The following is a 20819-nucleotide window of genomic DNA, read 5'->3' on the forward strand; positions in this document are numbered from 1 at the left end:
CCTGACCAGATCCATCTATATTAGCTCGTCTCTGTCAGTGGGTGAGAAAAATGGTGCTGCTTGCCCTCATGATATTCTAGTATCATGTATTAGTATTTCATATACTTCATGGCTAAGTACAGACATTCAAAAAGCCCAAGCCTGAATCAATTCAATCTTTGCGGGTTAGTCTAAACTGTGTAGATTGAACTGAGAAGCAAGTGAATAGACCCTCACTTTTGATTCTGGAAATGCAGCCACATGCCTATACTGGCTCAGTATAGAAGCTAGGAGGCACTAAAGCAAGCCCTTCCTTCCCTTTGGCAGTGACAGAAGGCTGGAGAGCAGCTGGGAGAGAAGTCCTCTAGGCTTTTCTCCCCTCCCTGCTCGAGCGGAGGTGGGAGAGGGGTGCAGCCAGGCCTGGGCAGGCCTTTGAGTACAATTGAGTAGGGGTTTATACCCCTACCCTGGCCTGCATGGACCCCAGCCAGGGTGTGCCTTAATCCCCACCCCCCACCCCCAATCCCCTCTCCTACAGCACTGGACCCCAGCTGGGATCTTCCTGGAAGGGGCGCAGCAGCCCTTGCCAGACTTTTTCTCTCTACTTGAGGGGTGAGGGCTTGGCCCAGGCCGGGCCCCTGAGGCAAAGTGGGGGGAGGGGGGTTTAATCCCCCCTCCCTCCCCTCTCTCACCACCATAGTATCCCAGCAGCAGTCAGCCTGGCAGAGGAACAGCAGTCCCTGGCAGGCTTGCCCCCACTACCTGAGTGGTAAGCATGGGGGAAAAGCCTGGCAGGGGCTGCTGCGCCCCTGCCAGGCATACCACAGCTGGGGTTCCATGCCAATGGGAAAGGGGAGGGAGGATCAGTTAATCCCCCCTCTCTTCACCCACTTCGATGCAAGTTGCCAGCCTCGGGATGGCCATGCCCTCTACCCCTGAGTAGGGAAAAGACTAGTAGGGGCTGAAGTCCGAGGCAGGATTTGCCACCTGCACCCCCTTCTCAGCCAGCCAGAGCAGTGATAGTGCTTCGGCTGGGGAGCAGAGGGGCGGGGCCAACCCTGCTCCTCTGGAGCAGACAGTACAACCCAGCCCAGGGCTGAAAAGCATCCTGGGCTGCTGGGGGACTCTGAGTTAACTTAAACCAGGAAGAGGTCTGGCTCAGAAGTTTCATAAACTGGTTTGACCTAAATCAGTTAAGTCTGATGCTACATTCAGCCAGGTTTATCTTAAACCAGTTTCAGCCATTTTGAAAGTGGTTTATGTGCACTGAACTTCTGTTCTGTTACAGGTTTAAACTGGCTTCTGATCACTTAAACCAGTTTATGTGTAACTTCTGTCCGTAGCCCATGATCAGTACTGGGGGCTACTTGTATTTAAAACTATTGTAGTAAGGCTCATATGCCAGTATTATTTATTTATACTCTTGCTATGATGACTTTAACTGTAAGAGATGTATTGCACCTTATTTCTAAACGAGTCACTGGGGAACGCAGATTGTGCAGTTATAGTTATCACAGTCAGTTATAGTCAGAATCACATGTTGTTATATCCCATTTGACTAACAAGATATAGCATAGTAGAAATAGATACAACTGTACTTTTTAGCTTTTCAGCACTTAACACAGGATCAAATCTTGTTCTCATGTCTGGTTTCACTACTACCATTGAAATGAATAGTACTAGTATAGGGTTTTGTCTTAATAGTGTAGTTATATATCCTGCTTGATTATTTTCTTAAAACAGTCTAGTGAAAATATTCAGTTCTTTGACTTCCTATACTAGGAGGTTTTAATAGTAAACTACAAAGCTCCTAGATATATTTGTTGCTGTTTTATTGCATCATTTCTTACGTAAAGATGCTCCCAATATCTCATCTTTTAAAGGTAGAGATGTAGAGTTCTGGCTTCTTTTTTGCAGAAGATTCATGTTAGTCTAGTGGTCAGGGTCCCTGGCATCAGAAAATCTGGATAGGATGGGATAATTGTGATGAGGCAAGGTACTTAAAATTCTTTCCTCCCAGGGGCACAGTATCCACAGTTGGCAAAGAGAGGGAGTATCATTAGGGTATACAGATTCTATGATACATTTAGGTAGTACAGTCTGCAGTTATTCTCCTTCACAAATGGAAACTCACCATCACTACCAAGGAGTTGGGTGGTATAAATGCCATTGCATACCCTAACCATTTTAAATTAAAGTTAGGGTGGAACTCCTGCCATAGATCAAGTGAGGTATTGCTGGTTACATTTGCTTCACTTTACTTACCTATGTGGCAACCTTCCTAGCCCCAGCAGCAGTATCTACAAGCATGCTGTGCTGGTCCAGGCAGATTGCCTTCTAAATTGGTAGCATTGGGTGCATGTAAATTTACTGTAGTTGATTAATTAGCTCCACAATAAAGCATCACCATATACCAGAGGTAGGCAACCCCCGGCATGGGTGCCAGAGCATGGCACACGAAGGCTTTCTGTTTGGCATGTGCATCTTGGAGCAGATGGCAGGGAAGGGGCTGGGGCCAGGGCTGTGCTGCCAGAACAAGGATCAGGCCCCTCATAGCTCTCCTACCATCTGGCCCTGGCACGCCAACATCTTACAAGTCAAGGTTTTGGGTGTTTTTGGCACTCAAAAATGTTGCCGACCCCTGCTGTATACACATGTACCAGTATCAGGGTGCAGTAGATTAATTAACTGCATCATAAGGTAGCACTGTCAGGAGCAGTACTATCTTACAGTGCAGTTACTTAATGCACCAAGGTGCATATGTAGATGGTAACCAGGGCTGGCTGACACACGGGTGAAAAAATGAAGGGGCCACCTGCTGTCCAGCCCTGTACTTTAGCACCCTCATGCTCTAGCCAGCCCCTCTGCCACCCAATGCCTGAGCCCCCAGGCAGCCTGGGGCTGCTCTGCCCCAGTTCAAACTGCTGTATTCCCGGGTGCAGCATCTGCATGTGTACCCTAGACCACAGCAGTTTGAGCATCCACATGTGCCATTAAGGCACCATGATAAACTCTGGTGCAAACTCCATCAGAGTTTATCACATTGCTTTAATGGCACATATAGATGCATCCAGCATATAGCTGCTTGAGCAGGCTGGCTGGCATGGGTTAATTGGCACTGTCAGTGGTGCTAATTATTCTCTCCCAAATACCATGAAGTCGTTATATGGTTTAGAAGGCAGCCTGCCCAAAGCTCTGAACTTATACTAGGGTTACTACTGCCAGAGATGGTTAGTTTACCAGTCATCTTATGGATTTATTGGAGACTGGAAGACTCTGAATCATTGTTGGGTTTATGGTTTTGTTGGACTCTTCCGACTTTATCCAATGGAATCCTGCGATAAAGTTGTTTTTTTCAGTTCCTGTTTGTCCTGTTTGTTTTATTTCTTCTGGTGTCATCTGAATCTCAGCTGATGCTTCTTTTAAGTTTGTTCCTTTAAAGGACAAACTGCTGAGGCCAAAATATTATATACAGCACATAAAGTTAACAGTTTTCTTTTTGTAGTCATAGAATTTAGTTCCAATAATGAGATTACTGGAGGTTTTCATCCATAATGACTTCATAAAGGAAATGAAATCTTATCAGAATTTTATTGCTATATTGACTATTTCTGCATTAAGGCTTTTAATTTTAAAAAATTATATTAAGAAGTGACCTGTCCAAAGAGGACCTTCCGGTGTTTCCATTAAAATTTTCTATTTACAAGGGTTTATGACTGAACTGTTAACATTTGGTATAGACTGAAACAGTCAAACTTGTTGCTCACATTGAAACTAAAAAAAATCTTTCCTAAATTGTATTCTAAGGGCTTGTCAGTTTGGGGCCTTTTATAGTGATGAAGTAAAAAGAGATCATAGCCATTGTTTCATTGCTTAACACAGGGATTTTCAACCTTTTTAAGGAGTTGTACCCTTTCTGGTGGTGGCGGCTGCACACGGGCGGAGAGGGCTTGCACAGGGTGGTGGATGGTGGTGGTGGCCGCTTGCAAGCTTCCCCACCCCCCCAACCTCCGGGTCTGGCTGGCACCTGTGCAGCCCACAGAGGGGAGCCACTTCCCTTGCCCCACCCTGCTCCCTGCAGTGGCATGGGGTGGTGGGTGGTGGCACTCCCTCCCCACCCACCTGCACATACCTTCTAGCACTTTTCCAAGTACCCCCAAAGGTATGCGTACCCCCAGTTGACAACCCCTGACTTAACACTTTAAAAGCAGATGATCGTAAAAATGATAATCACCTTTTTCCACTGTTACCTGAATTTTAATTTAGACCTTCAAATGGACCATGAAATAATCCACCCAGCCACTTAGACCCTAAAAAATTTATTTCCTGTGTATAAATAAAAAATTGTTTAAAGAAAAAAGTCTGTAATTAGATACTTACACTGCATAGTACTTCAATTATGTGGCAAATGCTCAACCATTTAAATGACAAATTTGCAGTTTTGATGTTTTTTCTATTTATTATAAAACACACAGCAGGAAATCACTCAGGAAGCATTAATGTTCAAAACTGAATATAAACTTGCGTCCAAGCAATATTTCTGATAACACAAAAGTCTAGTTTGACTTTGTGCTATCATGCAGTTCCCCCTACATTATTACTTTGACTTCAGACAGAATTTTATAGCCTTACCTGAGAATTTTTGTTTTGATAGACTTAAAGCAGCAAAAAGTTTGCAAATTATTGTTTTGTTATTGTACTTAACTATTGATGAGTTGGTAGTCTTTTACCAAAGTGTTGAAATACTGTGGCAGGATTTTGGGTACAGGTAAATTCTAAAAGCAGGGCACATTTCATAAATCTCCTGCTTTACTTTTACATCATTATCTGTAAATAGGTTTATCCTGACTGATTTCTCCTTCAAACAATTACTTAAGATAAGTATACAAATACATCTACTCTTTGATCACAGTGCATAAATGACAGGCACATAATCTGTATTGCTAGCTGAGTGGAACCAAACTCCTTCACTTGCCCTAAAAATTGAGACTGTAATGATGAAATCATGAACTAAACTCATCGTTCTTCCTGCTAGAAGAATTACTTGAAGACAAATGTTGGCAACCACTGTAACTAATGCAGTTATACCTGAGTAAATCACACATAATCAAAATATATACTGATGAGACTGTGACTCATAGCCGTAACCTCAAAGGTAATAAAAATGATTTTATAGAAAGTAAATGATGTGAACTTTGATGATTTATAGCTGTTTTTTGAGAAAAATAGATTGTATTACAGTGTTTGAGATAGTGAACAATTTAGTTAAGGTTGCAAGACAACTTTCATTATCACCACCTGTTTTCTTATTTCTGTAAGATAAGTCACCTTTTGGGCTGAAAATTTCCATTCATGGTCAAATTTGATGGTGACTTTTTAAAATTCAAGATAATCCCTTTTAAAATTCAAGATAATCCCTTTAGGTTTGTTTTCTGGTTTAGCCTTTTTGTTATCAAATATAAGAAAAACATGAAGGATTATAATTCAGTCCCCATTGAAGTCAATGGCAAAACTTTAGTTGACTTCACTAGGGTCAGAATTTCACTCAAGATTTCACTCATCTTTTGTGCTAATAAATGGCATAACTGAACTTCAACCCTGTTCCTCATATGGGGCCAGATTTCAATAATAAATAATGTGTAATGAATTTGAATTACAAAGCTATAATGCTTTTTAAAAACAGGATTGTACATATGTGCATTTACATTTTTTTTATATTTTAAGCTGTTGCCTATGTTACTGTAGGATAGATAAAAAATGTAATAACATAGGAAACATGAGTAGGACGAACTGAAAACCTGATCAGTTTTCATTGCATACTTCTGGATTTGTACAAAAGCCAGCTGAGCATTTCCACAATCCTGGAATGACTGTTTCTTTTTATCCCAAATATCACAGTGTATCACTGCAAAGGCCTGAACCAATGCACTGTTCTGCTTTATCAGTGCAGCACAGCTCCTTCAAGAACCATCACATCCATGAGTTTCTCCTCCACTGCTTCTGAGTAAAGGAGTCTACTAACAGTTTTATAACACAATCTTTTATAAGTGAGTGAGTGACTGTGGAATCGGATAGAAACAACGCAGCAGAGTAGCTGCATGCCTCTCAACAAAAGACTTTGTGAGCCAGATAAAGGTTCCAGGTAGTTGCTGCATAGGGGCTTCTCTTTGAGGGTGATCCAGGCACTTGGGCATCCCCCCTAACAAAACAGAAGAGGAAAGGTAACCTTCAGCTGCCCCATGTGACATTTTACTTCTTTATTTTAATTAAAAATACATATACAAAAATAAATATGAAATCTGTATTAACACATTTCAAATTTAATCAGAAATTAAGAAAGTGTATATGTTTAGAAATAATGATCTGCCCATACTGCATAAGGGACGTTCAGAAAATTTGTAGTTTGACTTAGAAGCAGTTTGCTTGGGTTTTTAATATAGGCCATCAACATAGATGTGCTTGGTCCATTGTAGCTGCAGTTTCATTATACTAGTCTTTCAGAAATTCTTGTCTTGCATGTTCAGAAACTCTTTGGCTGCTGTAGTCACCCTAATATATAATCATTAAACTCCTTCCACAGAGGTGTTAATTCAGCTTGGCACTGTCTGCCTTATGCCAGTTAGATGAGGAAGCAGATTAAAACCATGTTGGATTGCTTTTGGTCATTGCAATCTGGGATGTGTAGAATGGTGGGAATGCAATGGAAGTTTTCCATTTAGCTTCCATAGATTTGTTCTTAATGGGTTCACAAACACAGCAGTTCATTAGGATAGTACTCCGTTGAAGGCCTTTCCTAGGGGCGGATCCAAGGGATGGTGTACTAGTGCATTTGCACTCTTCTTTGATTCCTGTTTCAGCCACAGTTTAAAGCCAACTGTCTGGCAGTGGCAGCAGCATTTCTAGTCAGACAGTACTGAGGAAGCCACTTCATGGTTTATTGTAATCTATCTGATCCCTTGTAAACTCTTCATTCCAAAGATATTAATGACCCTCTTCCTTTTAATGGTCTTGATGTTGTGCCAGTCATACTATCTTTTGCTCTGCATTTGTGCTGCTGTTTGATGCTCCTGCTAATGAAGCTCCTATTTCACAGCCCACAGCTTGTTTTCAGCTCATTCCAATTAAGTTATTTTTTTCTTCAATCTAAAATTGAATAATACAGCTCTAGGCCCCTGGCATATTGATAAAGCTTCTAGTTTATTTTTAACTGGAGAAAAGTATGGACTTCTTTTATATTTGATGATGCACCTCACCATCTGCACCCCCTTTTCAACATTCTAGCTCCTCCCATGGTCTTGCTTGTCAAAAGGTAGTAAATCATGATCATCTCTTCACTGTCCCAAAACCACGGCTATAACCATACCACCTTAAACTTCTTAGGAGATGGAGACTGTCTGTTTCCTCTGCCTGCTCCTCTGCTTTGTCTTAGATTCCAAGTGGTGAGGGTATATATCATCATGAGTTGCAGTCCTGCTCGTGAATTTTTCTTGGTTTTCTTGAAATCACTCCAGAAGGTCCCTGTAAATATTAAGTTGCTCTTTTTTCAGTTCAGATCTTGATGACACTTTTCTCATGTGTTGGTCTTCATTAAGGATGACATGCATGACCCAGTTCTGATTCTCACTGGTTCGGACATCTGCCTGACTGATCTTCTGTCACTTGTGACTATCTTATGCTGTGGTGGTCATGATAGCTCCTCAGTGTTGGTTCTCCTTCAAATAAATGCAGATGTTCTTTTTTTTTTTACTGTGTGAAATCATCTTCAAGTGTTGCCATCATACCCTTGTGGAATTCCTTGGAGGTCAGCCCTTTATTAAAAAGGTATCTGATCTCCACTCTGATTTCTTTCTCTTGTTTTTTTCAAATTTTGAGTGACTAAACTTCAACACATCCTCATACAAGTTCTGCAGAGATTAAAAAAATGCTACTAACAAAAAATGTATAAATAGCAGTGTTTTGATCTGTGAAATCTGAACTTTAGTCCATCATTAAATAAGTCAGGCTAGATACTTTCTGAATGTGCCTTGAACATTGCATTTTCAGTTTTGATTACTTGTATAGCATCCTAAATGTGGATTTCCTGCATGGAAAAGATTGAACCATTGTACTCTAGCAATGCAGAATCATTCTGTTTTTATATTTCAAAGATATTTGTATGGTTTAATTTTAGGATCTTGAAATCAATCTGTCCCTTTGTTGTATTTCCCAACCTGACAAACAGAGTCTATTTGCTTACTTTTTCTTAATGATTAATGGTAATATGGAAACAATAAACATTTTGTAATGTCATTTTTTGACATTGCACGAAACTGTTGTGCATGCATTTAGTTTTTATAACAGTCATCAAAAGCCAATATATATGGTAGTTAATATTTGGTGCTCTGCTTTGTATTCCCTCGGACTTCGGACTGTTTACCTCCACTGCCAATAGTTATTCAACATGGTAAATAAAACAAGCCCAGCAGTAATAGAATTTAGTATCCTCTAGAAAGCTCAGTACACCATTTTTTAAATGTGTTTATGGCTGTGTGATGATTTAGACCCCATATATTGCTGCCCATAAGCTAATTTGAATTGTTTTAGCATTAGTTTAGTAAGGTATTGAATGTTATCATTTTGAATTTACTTTTGGAATTCACTTAAACCATAATTTTGTGGCATAACCCCCTCCCAGTTTCCCCTCCACCCATATTGGTTAGTACTTAAAGGACACCATGGAGTTCAGCGTTCAAAGCACTTATTTTACGAGGGGAAATCATAGGCACAGTTTGCCCATTTACTCCTGTGCTGCCAGACATAAACTTTGGGTAGACTGGGTGAACACAAAAATTCAGGTAATAACTCCACATGGGGTGCATCTGTGTATGCACTGTACTTCAGAGTTGACTAATTAGCTCCACAGTAAAGTGTCACCATCTACACGTGTGCTGGTGTTGGGGCACAGTAAATGAATTAACTCTGCTGTAGGATAGTACTGTCCAGGACAAGTACTGTCCCACGGCAGAGAAATTTATGCCACCTCAACACACAGGTTGACACTGATGGGACTGGCTGGGCATGAGGGTGCTACATGTGGGGGCTGCCTGCTGGTTAGCCCTGCACTGTAGCATCCTTTTGCCCCAGTCAGCCCCGACACCCTGACCCAAAGCCCAGGGCTGACCCCTGAACCTGCGACCAACCTGGGGCTGCTCCACTGCAGCTCTAACTGCTGCAGTCCCAGGCGCACGTGTATATGCTGCATCTGGGAGCCACTGACTCCAGCGCAAACTGTGCCAGAGTTTATTGGTTTGTGCTAATTGCATGTGTAGATGCATCCTTCTGCTGTTACATCATCAGTTCTAATCCATCTCTAACAAGGGAAGACTCCTAATGAATTTGTGGTGAAATGTTGGTATGTAGCTTTAATATATTACTGCAGTTTCTAGGAGAGTTAAATCTATACACTTGTTCACCTTTCCTTCTCTATTCTCTTGATGTCAGATAGTCTGTTCAGTGTGTTCCTCACTGGCAAACCATATCTTTGCTCTCAGCCTGGGCTTAGGACTCCTGCTTGGGAAGAATTCTCCAGAATGTTTTACATTCAAAGCTCCAGACATAGCAGATGTCAGAGTCCCTTTGCAATACTCCTGTAGCTTCTGTTCCCTCATTTTGTGCAGTCAGAATAGCTAACAACAAGATACATAGGATAAAGTGATTCAGAGTCCCTTCCCTGGGACTGTGCTGTCTCCCACAGGAATTTATAAAATGGCAACTCTTTTTTCATAAACCAGATATATGGGATTTGTTCCTTCACTATTATATTTTGTTTCCGTGGTACACTTTTTATCTGTCACAGAGTCCTCTGTTCTCTTGAGTTTTGTCCAAGGATTGAAGAAGGATGTTCTTTTAAACTTACTTTTAAAGACACACCACATCTTTTATAAATCTAAATCTCTTATAAATTCTCGATTTCTTATAATAATATTGTCAAAGCTCCTCTGAAGCTTGAAAATGTCTTGGTCTGTCCTTAAAGATAAAAAGAAATGTCTAAAATGTCTAAATTTATCTCACTCATATCTTACAAATAAGTATGAGTGGATGTCTAATTTTATAGGTTCTCATGCTTCTTGAGAGCATGCTCCTTGAGGGGACTTGCTGCAAAATCTCACTTTACAGGGCTAATGTGAGAGGCCATTAGGTGCACGGAAACCTAGGTGAAATCTAGTTTGGATTAGATTTACATAGCAGGTTATTTCAGGAGTAATACCCTATTTCTGTCAAAACTTTACCTTCAGAAACTGAGTTTTCAGAGTAACTTCTGACATATTTTCCTGACCAACTGTTTGGGCTGCTGAGGAGCAAAAAGCAGTTACTGAGGCCATTAACAAGGGGGAAATGTAATTCCCTCCCTTTACAGTTAAAGGACCTTCAGATTACCCAACATTTGTGAGCATTCCTGTTGGTGCTTTCTAGAAGCCCATGAAGTGATTGTTTGGCTGTGTCAGCCTCTCTTGCTTTTCAGAGTTCAAGCATCCAGACTGGAAAGTATACATGTGGTCTCCTCCTTGCTTTCCCAACGCTGAGGAGTACCTCTCTCCTAAATGGAAGTTTCAGAGTGGGTCCTCATCTGGGCAACATCCATGTTGGATGAGGAAGGGGGAGGTAACTTGATATTAGCAGAGAAATGAAGTTGAATTGACTCATCCCAAAGATCAGTCAGAACTTTCTTTAACATTAAAAAAATCATTAACTACAACATATTGCACCCTCCTTTATCTTTTGATACAATAGTTTCGCTTTACATGTCAGAATAAAAGAGAGCCAATTTTGTGGAGAGCTGAATATTTTGGAAAGTTCACTAGGCTGTGAAACAAAGAGAAACAATAGCATGAAGCTCTAGTCTCTTGATGAGTCTGCATTACAGATGAGAATACTGAAATCCATCATTAATGTCATTCTTCCAAGACTTCAGAAGAAGAAAATAAATCTCTTGAGAATTTACAAGATTGTGGAAAGTCATTAAAGACAACTTAGCTTCTGCTACAGCGGGAAGGATTTTAAATTTGTAATTTCCATGTGGATGGAAATCAGGCTTCACTAAGGTGGACTAAAGAGAAGTTGTTTCTTCCTTAAAATAAAAAGGAGGCTTGCCTACAGTAACTGGATAACTGTTTCCTCCAGTCCCTTTAATACACCAAATGTTATGCAGAGTCAGAGAGCAGCTACTGTCTGCCTTCAGGAACATAGTTTGTAGGGAATGAAGGGAAGATCAAATTACAGCCTCTATAGCTTGTTTTAGTCATTGTGTGAGAGATCTTTGGTTGTGTCTATGCCACCTCTGTGCCATTCTCAGAAACACTTATACACTCCTTCTCTATGTCAACCAGCTCCCCAAAATGAAAGAAATGTAGTTGCACCTACCAGGAGTGTGTTCAGCACATACCTGTTGTTCTGAGGTGTGTGCAGTGTTTTCTCAGGTGGTATCTGTTTGCTGTCACTTCTTTCATATACAGGCTGCAACTGTTGGTGTGTTCTGGAAGGCCAACACTGGCAAGCAGCCTTCCAGATTCCAAAGGTGATGCAGAAAAACAGCCCAGATGTGTGTTAGGTGGCAAAAACTCAGAAAGGTTTATTGTCCTTGGGCAGTACACCAGTTGGTCTGATTAACAGTCAGTCCACCTTAGTGAAGCTTGTCCTTAACAGGTAAATACACTGTATGTTATTCATGTTCCCCTTGGTTTTCTACAAGGAACAGGTCTCTCAACCCCCTGCATTTATATTTGCATGCTGCCCATCTTATATCAGTTCTTATCTCTCTTTGTCAAGATGTTCAACTCTACTTGTCATTTGCAAAGTTTACTCACATATGCTTCATTTCTTGCTAACTGTCTCATTAGTGAGTTCTTATACACTTGTCCTCAAGTTTTTCAGCTGCTGTTTTCATATGTATTTCTTTGAATCAGTGTCTTTTTGCTCATTAGAATTTTTTTTCCCTATCTTATCAGGTCATCCAACAGCCTTGAGGCCCTTTTCTTCCATACTGCTTTTTAACACCATAGCTTACTATAGCTTAGCATAACTATGGCCTAGCACAACCAGAACTCCTGCGATACCTGGCATCACTTCTAAATGCTTTTTCTCTGATGTACGTATTGACATGTGCCTGGCACCACTTTAAGGTGTGAAGTGGACTCATTTCTGGGATTTGAAACAAGAAGAGCAGGAGTGAGTGAGTGTGTGGTGGGGGGGAGGGTGTTCTTTGGGCAGCATTCACAGGAGTGATATAAAGGTGGTATAGAAGAGAGAAACAGAAACAAATAGCATAATCTAGGTTACCAAATATTAGCACATCTCACTTAAGCCAAAATCCTAACTTGGCTCTTGGGCTAGTTAGTCTTATACATAATGCCTGTTTTTCCTGAAGCTTGTAATTGCAGCAGTTACTGCTTATTTTATTCCTCAGAATTCTGTAGGTTAAAGGAATAATCAGAGTCAGCTAACTAAGCAGATCTCACTTAAATCTAAGGAATGTCATCTGAACCACTCAGAACATCACTAGTTAGTTAAAAAGTCTTACTAACAAATCTATTTGCATTCAGATCTGGTTGGAAAATTAGAAGGGTACTATACAATTTTACCTCCCAAAATAGATGGTTGCTCTTGAAATGAATAGTGTTTTGTGCACTGTATTGTGGGTAATAACATGAGAAGACTCCATCCTTGTAAAAACTAAATTATCCCTTTTATTCTCTGTTTACAGAGATGTTGCAACTGCATATAAACTGACTTCCTGTTGCCTCCTCCAAATGTTCCTTCCTGTAATGTGCATTTTGTCCAAGTATCATGCAGGTTTCTAAGGAAAAAACCCTGGAAAAAAATAATTTTAAAAAGTCGGTCTGTATTTTCTCCCAATATGCTAGTAAGATTGTCCCTTGAGAGCCAAATTAAAACTATTTCAGCAGTGCTGTGCTAATGATGGTTGTATCACGTGAGTGAACTACAAAAATCCCTTATATGGATAACTTGTACCTCAAAATTTCTTTTAAGAGATTGCACTCTTAAAGTATAGTATCAGAAATATCGCCATAGTCTTTATGAATTGCTTTAACTTAATTATTTTATAGTATGTCTTGTGTAAATCCATGTTCACATGCTGACCTGTCATTAGACATTTTCACAGGCTATTTTTTTATGATAAGGAAAGGAATGAAAATGGAAGATAGGGGCTTTTAGGTAAAAAATATTTTGTTGGACAACATTCAAAGATACAGAAAAAAAACAAGTTTTTCAAGGAAGTTTTTGTGTATAGGACAGTGCAAGTCTGGGGGGGGGGCACCAGATCACCAACATGGGGGGGTGTCACCCAGCTGCTGATATCTGACCGGGGTGGGGGAGGTCCCCAGCAGCCAATTGCCAACCCAGCAGCAAAACTGGGAGTGCACTTCCAGCGGCACTTCTGGTTTCACAGCTGGAGCTTCCAGGAGGTGCATGGCCAATCTCAGGGGGTGCACATGCACGCACGTGCACCCCCTGTGCATTGCTAATGGGACCATGGTTCTCAATCTCATCAGACTCAAGGTAGTCCTTGGAAAATGTCAGCTCTTAACTTTCATTTATTTTTGAGTAAGGAAAAATAATAACAGAGTCTTTCTTTTGTTAAGATCTCAGACCACAACAGATCAAATTGTTTTTGACACTGTGGTTTCCTATTTGAAATCTCTGGATTTATCTTGTGAGTCATGTGTGTTAGTGTTTGCACACCTAACAGTATTGATATTGTGTATCAGCTTGTGACACCCTTAAAGGGATCTTATAGCATCCCAGGGTGCCACAGCACCTTCATTGAGGATCACTGCTATAGAAATTTGAAGCTAAAAAAAGCAGATAATAAATGTTCAAGTGACTTTCTGAAGAAAATAAATTTGAGAAAAGATAAATTTGCATAGAGATATTAGTTCTAGAAATCTTCACAAAAAGACTAAATGAAACTTTCTGTGGATGAATTTTTTGTTCATGAATTTTTCTCAGGAATTTCTTATGTTCCTAAACCAACCTTCTTGCATCTGTTAAGGGCCTTTTGAAAACTGTAATCAATATTTGTATATCAGAGTGGTGGTAACCTTAATCAGTCTGTGTTCCTGTCCAACAGATTTAGTCCATTTAACCTGTTCATCAACTAAAACTGCTAAAGAAGATTTAGAGCCTGTCATACAGAAGTTGTTCATCCTAAATGATGAAAAAGAGACAGGTAAGACAAATAGATGTAGTATTATAAAATAATTTTACAAAAATGTAATTCAGCCTTTGAACTAAAATGATTTCTACTGAACATCTGAATCTACTCAAGTTCACAACTTGCAGTTACCTACTTCTGGTCTGCTCTTTGGGTATCAGTGTTCCAAATTTAAAGGGACAGCTTCAGTATTTGAGAGTGAGTGAGGGAATATGATTAGATAATGGCCGATTCTACCTATTTCCTTAATCCTTTAAAGCTTCAGACATTCCTTTGTTCCAGCACTTTTCAATAAATGGACCTGGACTATGAAGATAAATGTCCAGAACTTAAAATTGAAGCTGAAAGCCTTTTCTGGTAGCTAGATTTCTGGCAAGTATTTCCTTGCATAAGTTAAATTAAAAAAACAATGCAAAACAAAAAACATGAATGACAGACAGATATTGCTGAAACAAAAATGCAGTTCCAGATGCATTACTAGTATTCATTCTTACTTTGTGTTTAATTATTTCCATGTTTTTAATACTGGCATACCTCCCAAGAGAAAAAAATCTCACAATAAGCTAGTATTCTGCTTTTCTTTCCAGTTCCCCCAGATGCAGTCTGGACCTTGTGTGCTTTCTGATTCCTTTCCTTTTGGTCTCTTCTCTGTTTCTGCTGCTTCTGACCCTTCTGGTCTTCATCTTTTTCTTCTGTCAGTCCTTTTATTTTTTGTTTCTACCTGGAGTTATATGAATGCTAATTTGAAGAAGTGAATTGTACACATCATCGTGAACACCTGAGATTTCTAGCCCTCCTTATCTTTTGTAAGGAGTTCCAAAGCTTTTGCCTTATTAGGAAGCCCTGCCAGGTGCTTTCATGAGCTTCACCATTGAAGTAAACAATTTCATAGTTCCTGAACTACTGAGGTGCTGAGGAATGCAGATGTTGCAAAGGGGAGTGCTTTTTAGGGCTCTATTTTGACCCAATGCCACAGAACGCTTGAAATTTAGAAACCAAGACTTAAAATTTGTATCACATGAAGAGCCCATGTAGTGAGTGGAGAGTAATATGCTAAGCAACGTCTGCTGCTATAAACTAAACCTATTAAAGCTCTTTTAATGTTAGAATGTTAGTACTTAAATATAAGTTGCAATGTCTCTCTCTGAGAAGATCTCCTTGTTTCTATTGAGTTATGACTTTGAACTAAAAAGTAGTTGTTATGAACCATTTTAATATAGGCAACCCCTGCTTAGTGCTCTTAATTGGTTCCAGAAAAACCAAGCACTAAGCGAGACCACGGTAAGTGAAACCCATTTGCCCATAGGAATTAATGTAAATATAAGTAATTGGTTACTATGGCTTCTTGCCGCCGCTTCTTGTCACCACCATCTCTTCCCATTAGCCTGCTGGCCACTCCAGTCCTACGTGCCAGCCCAGGCCTGCATTCCTGCTGCCTCACCCTGGGCCCCTGCTGACCTTGGCCCCAGGCACCAGTGCAGGCCCTGCACTGATGCCCGTCCCCTGCACATACTGCTTCTCAGCACCGCCGCCTCTACCCACGCACCCACTGGCCCCATGTGCCAGCCTGGGCACCAGCACTCCTGCTGCCCTGCTCTGGGCACGGGCCCCTGCCAGCCAGGACCCCACACTCCTGCTGCCCCACCCTGGGTGCAGGCCCCCACTGGCCCTGGCCCTGGGCACTGGCACAGGCCCCGCACTCCTCGTTGCTACTGCTGCTTCAGCTGGTGAACTCAGGCGGTGGAGCATTCCACAGGAACAGGGTGGATGTTTGCAGCCAGCCAGGAACAGGAGGGTTAGCAGTGTCCCCACCACGTACCAGCCAGTTGTAAACCCCACCCTGCTCCCAGCTAGCTGCAAATCCCTCCCCCCCCGCCTATGGGATGCTCTACCGCCTCACCAGTCTGTATTCACCAGCTGTGCCTGACTTCTCCCCACACCCCCATGCTCATGCCCACCCCCAACTTGCTGCCATTCACCGCACTTGCTGCTGCTGCCGCCATCGCTGCTTCTTCCTGTCAAAACTCTCTGATTCTACTGAGCACTATAGTAAAACTCGCTGAGCGCTCAGTGAAACCAGGTATCAATTTGAAATGAGCGCTATAGCAAAATAGCGCTAATCAAAACCACGTTAAGCAGGGGCTGCCTGTAAACTGTCATAGTTTAATAGCTTGCATAATAAGTATTCACCATCACACTTCATTCTTAACCTCCTGGAATTATAATTTTCCTGCATTAAGATCCAGTCTCTTTCGTACTGAAAGGCTGCTTCTTCCTTGTTTTCTTTTTCGTCACTTCATTTGTATACTAATATTAATCAAGTCTGTGTGCTATCAGCACCAGTTAGTTTTTCTGTTAGTACACATTTGTTGCAGCTTTTTATAGAAGGTACTATTGATTATATAGTTAAAACAACAGATAGTTAAAGACATTTCGCTATAACTTACCATGACTACGTTTTTCAGCAGCCAAGATTCCTACAACCTCTTACAATGTTTTGTAAAGAGTTAATAATTAGTTGCACAGAATTTATTTTTACTACTGTTTTTTAATTCAGCTACTTCTGTAAATGGCATTAATAAGTAAATGTTCTTGTAATCACAAAATCCTAATACAACCTCTGGCTTGGTTTAAGTAGCATGTGATTCTTTTCTGATATGCAGAAAAAGCTCTGTGGTGCATCCCCCAGTTTTTATAAAAAATACTTTGAAAAATCACTTTTTATAAGATATGAATAAAATTTAAACAGCTTACTTCTTTGGGCTTTAGAAGCAGATAGCTAGGGGACTGGAAATAAAATTCATAAAGAGGAGGGGCTTTTACCTGTGTGGTATTCTTCTTTTATTCTGAAATGTATTTATTTTTTCTGATATGATTATATAATTGAGGTCCACAATATTGTATATGACAGCTCTGAATTTAAAGATATCACTTGTACCGTACATTTTTAAAAGCAATATTGTCTGCCTCTGATAGAATCAAGTAATAAGATAAAAAAAAATTTTAAAAACTTGGCCTGGAGCTTAATAGCTTCCTGTTTTTTAGGAGGGTTTTTTATATTAATCTTAATGTTTAAAGTGATACAGTTTTGAAGTGATATATTGTTTAGAAACTGACTGAAATTCTTTTGTAGGAACTCTGATCAGAGGGGTCCTCAGGTGCACTGAGGCACTGAAAAGCTAGTTTTCACTGACACATAGGCCTTTTTATCATCAGGATGAGGTAGTGGTCGTATTTTAATTAAAATGTCAGAACAAATACTGTTGGAGTTATTGAAAATGAATCACCAGATAAAGTGAGCACTGGGCCATGGCAGGTCAAAGAGGCAAAGTCACCTGGAGAAGAGGACTCCATTCATTTTCCTGCCTAAATGAGGAAGAAGTAACTTTTATGAGAATATGAACTTTTTAATATATTAAAGTGCATCTTGCTCTGTATTAAATCTCAGACGTTCACAGGCTGAGTTTAATTCATATTTTTAAATCGTTAACGTGTTTTATTTTTAAATAAAATAGTTGACAATCATAAAAATAATGTAGATTTATCCTTCCACTTGCTGTCTTGTATTCAGCTGCCTTTAAAATACTTGCTTGAGTTTTTCTGAATCTCAGCATTATCATCTGACATGCAAGTTTTTTCCTTAGGCAAATCTAACGTAATTTTTTATGAGGAATAATGTTTTAATGCAGGACAATAATGCTGGTATCATTTATTTTAGAAGAGGGAGAATACCAAGAAAAATGAAGAGAATTTGCCTAAATAAATAGCATCTATCAGTATTAGTATTATGCATTCTTCCGTTGTATTGCTGCACTGTTGAAATCTGTAATCTTACTATTCTGAGGTGTTCATAAATGTTTGCATAGAATGTGTTCATAGGTGTTCCCAGAATGACATGTAGGCTGCAAACAGATGTCACATTTGTCCTGGGAGAAAACATTTTATCCCGGACAAAGTTCAGTTGTTCAGACAGACAGTTGATATTGTTTGCTTTTGAAATAAAGAGTATTCAAGGCAACATCAACTGGTGAGAAGGGCTGAAAAATGTGTTATACTTTACAACTGGTAGCTTCAGAATAAGGGAATTGACATAGTACGTGTTGATGTGTGATAGGGTCTCTAAGTAAGCCAGGAATTATAAAGAATGTTATATTAATTTATGTTAACACAAAAACTTTATTCAAAAGTTAAAATTTGTAATAATCCATCAAGATTTATAACATAAATGGCTTCTAGAAACCATAATAATAATAGTAGAGTAATAGTATAATAATAATAGCATTAAAAGTGTTATTAGTATATTTTAGTGCCTTTTAAAAATATATATTTATACTCTGTTACAGTAATTTCATGATAATAAATTTCACTTTTTTATTATGTTGAATTACCCATATCTCTTATTACATTTTAACACTGGTCACTGAAAAATTCTCTTACTATTTAGAGTCTGAAAATGGAGGAGGATTGGAAAAGCCCAGAGTTCTTTGGGCAGTATACTTCAACATGAGAGATTCTGCAGGCATTGACAGAAACTCTTATGACAGTTTACCTCCAAATGTCTATATCTGTTCTGGACCAGACTGTGCTTTAGGAAATGACTATGCTGTCAAACAGGTAAGGGATGTCAGTTTTTCAGCTTTGTGGTTCAGTATAAAGACCTAAAAAGTTACAGTACAGTACAAAACAAAGTGGATTGTCAATGTAGGTTTCATGCTTCATAGATCTGGTAAGTCTTTAAAATTTTTAGAAAAAGAGGTTGAAAATTTTTGGGTGCACAGGAAAAGCAGCTAATATAGTATGATGTGAAAGAAGTCTGGAAAATGGGAGCGGAGAAGAAGCAAGGCACCATTCAAAAACAGTTGGGTAGAACACAGGGTTAAGAGACAGGGAAAGAAATATGAACATAGTGCAATATAAAGATAGAGGTAAAGCTTCAACTTAATGGGAGGAAAGCAGAAAGGGAAGCTTTTGAATCAAGAAAGTGGATGTAGCTGGAAATTATTCTTTGGTATCAAGATATTTTGCTTTCTCAGAGGTGAGAGAGGAAGACCAAAATATATAGCCTTTGTTCACAAAGGAGATAGCCAAAGAACAGCCAGGTTTTCTGGAGTGAATTCTGTTTTTGTAGAGAATGAAACAGCACACATCAAGAAGGGTCAGAAAAATCAAAGCTAGAGTAAACTCTGTGGAGTAAGATTTCAAAGTACAGTGAGGCTGTAGTCACACAACATCTGTTACCTTTCTGTAAGGGAATTACAGCATGTGGATTTTCAGATAATTAGAAATAAACGGGTTGAATAATCTAAAATAAATTTCGTAATCTCTTTTGATATAAACCCGACAGGCACTGAAACAATGATTAAATAATGTATGTAATTTTGATACAAACTCATCCTAAAAGCCATAAATATCACAATAGTATAGCTGTTCCAGGGCATTAAACAACAGCCAAAATACTTGAGCACTGGCTACTTTTAAAATCACAGATGACCACACTTAAAGGCTTTGGCAATATATGACTTGCTCATATCACTTCTCATATAAGGAATACATACCATATATAATAAAATAGCATGTTAGTGTGTTCACATACTGAAGTAAGTAGTCCTCTACCAACATCATAAGCCTTTACTTGAACTCAGTCCTCAATATTTGGGCATCTGTATTGTATTCTATTAACTAAACCCCCACGTTAAATCACCAATGACTTGTCTGAGGCAGTAGAAAATATAAAATAGTGGTGTTCAGCAAAATATAGGGCTACCCATTGCTTTGGGGAGGGGGAGGACAGAACACAACCATGTGGTGCAATAGAAAGGTGGGGAAGTAACTTCAGCCTCTATTAACTTTAGGTTGAACGAAGTCACCCAAATACCCAAGGTGGAAGTGTAAAATGTCAGTGAAGTACTTTTCTACTTCCTTTACGTATCTCTTTTTTGCTCTCTCTGTTATTGAGCAGTAGAGTAATAAGGGACCAAGTGTCCCCATTTTACTAAACCCAGAAAAGGAGGACTTTTCTGATGAGTGCTCTTTAAATGCCCATCTTGTAAGAAAGGTGGGCAATTGAGGCATGCATTGCAGTTGTTTCTATAGTAAGAATGCCTTCATGCTAGAGTTGCTTCAGTGCTGGCGTGCACAAATGTTTTACACCCAGAATTTTTAAAGCTTTGTATGCCAACTTTTACCAGTTGCAGTTTTTTTATGACTAAGTCATAAACCCCTAAAAATAAGGAACTATAACAGAATGGCTGACACAGTCTGAACTATAGGGTCAGAGCACCATAATTAAGGGCTAATAGTACTCTTCACTTTGTTTTATAAGGCAATAATTTGCCTCCCAAGAGGATAAATTGAGAATAAAAGATTATAGAGAGAAAAATAGTGCAAGGCCATTAGTATAGTAGCTCTGTTAAACTGAGAATGATTTGTTTAAAAATATATTATTAAACAATTAACATTTTAAACTGTGCAAATAAAAGACTACTTAGATATATTTTTAAAACTAATCAGCATCATATTTACAGTACACTTCACCATGTGGCAAGCTGTGGCCTAGCTAAATCATCCTGTGTGTACTGCTATGATTCATCATCCATTTCAGGATCATCTTTGCTTTTTCATTATAATT

At 39.5% G+C, this 20819-nt stretch overlaps 1 protein-coding gene across 1 annotated transcript in view; it reads left to right on the forward strand.

Moving 5' to 3' along the window:
* The window catches only part of CHM (CHM, Rab escort protein 1), a 175620-nt gene that overhangs the window by 146831 nt on the left and 7970 nt on the right, over positions 1-20819 (forward strand). Inside the window, exons 13-14 of the mRNA XM_019521378.1 lie at positions 14108-14206; positions 18636-18805. Coding sequence (XP_019376923.1) covers positions 14108-14206; positions 18636-18805 — 269 coding nt within the window. The remainder of the gene's footprint in view (positions 1-14107; positions 14207-18635; positions 18806-20819) is intronic.

The sequence above is a fragment of the Gavialis gangeticus genome, unplaced genomic scaffold, assembly GCF_001723915.1.
Source record: "Gavialis gangeticus isolate Ggan-Ray unplaced genomic scaffold, GavGan_comp1, whole genome shotgun sequence".
Lineage (NCBI taxonomy): Eukaryota > Metazoa > Chordata > Crocodylia > Gavialidae > Gavialis > Gavialis gangeticus.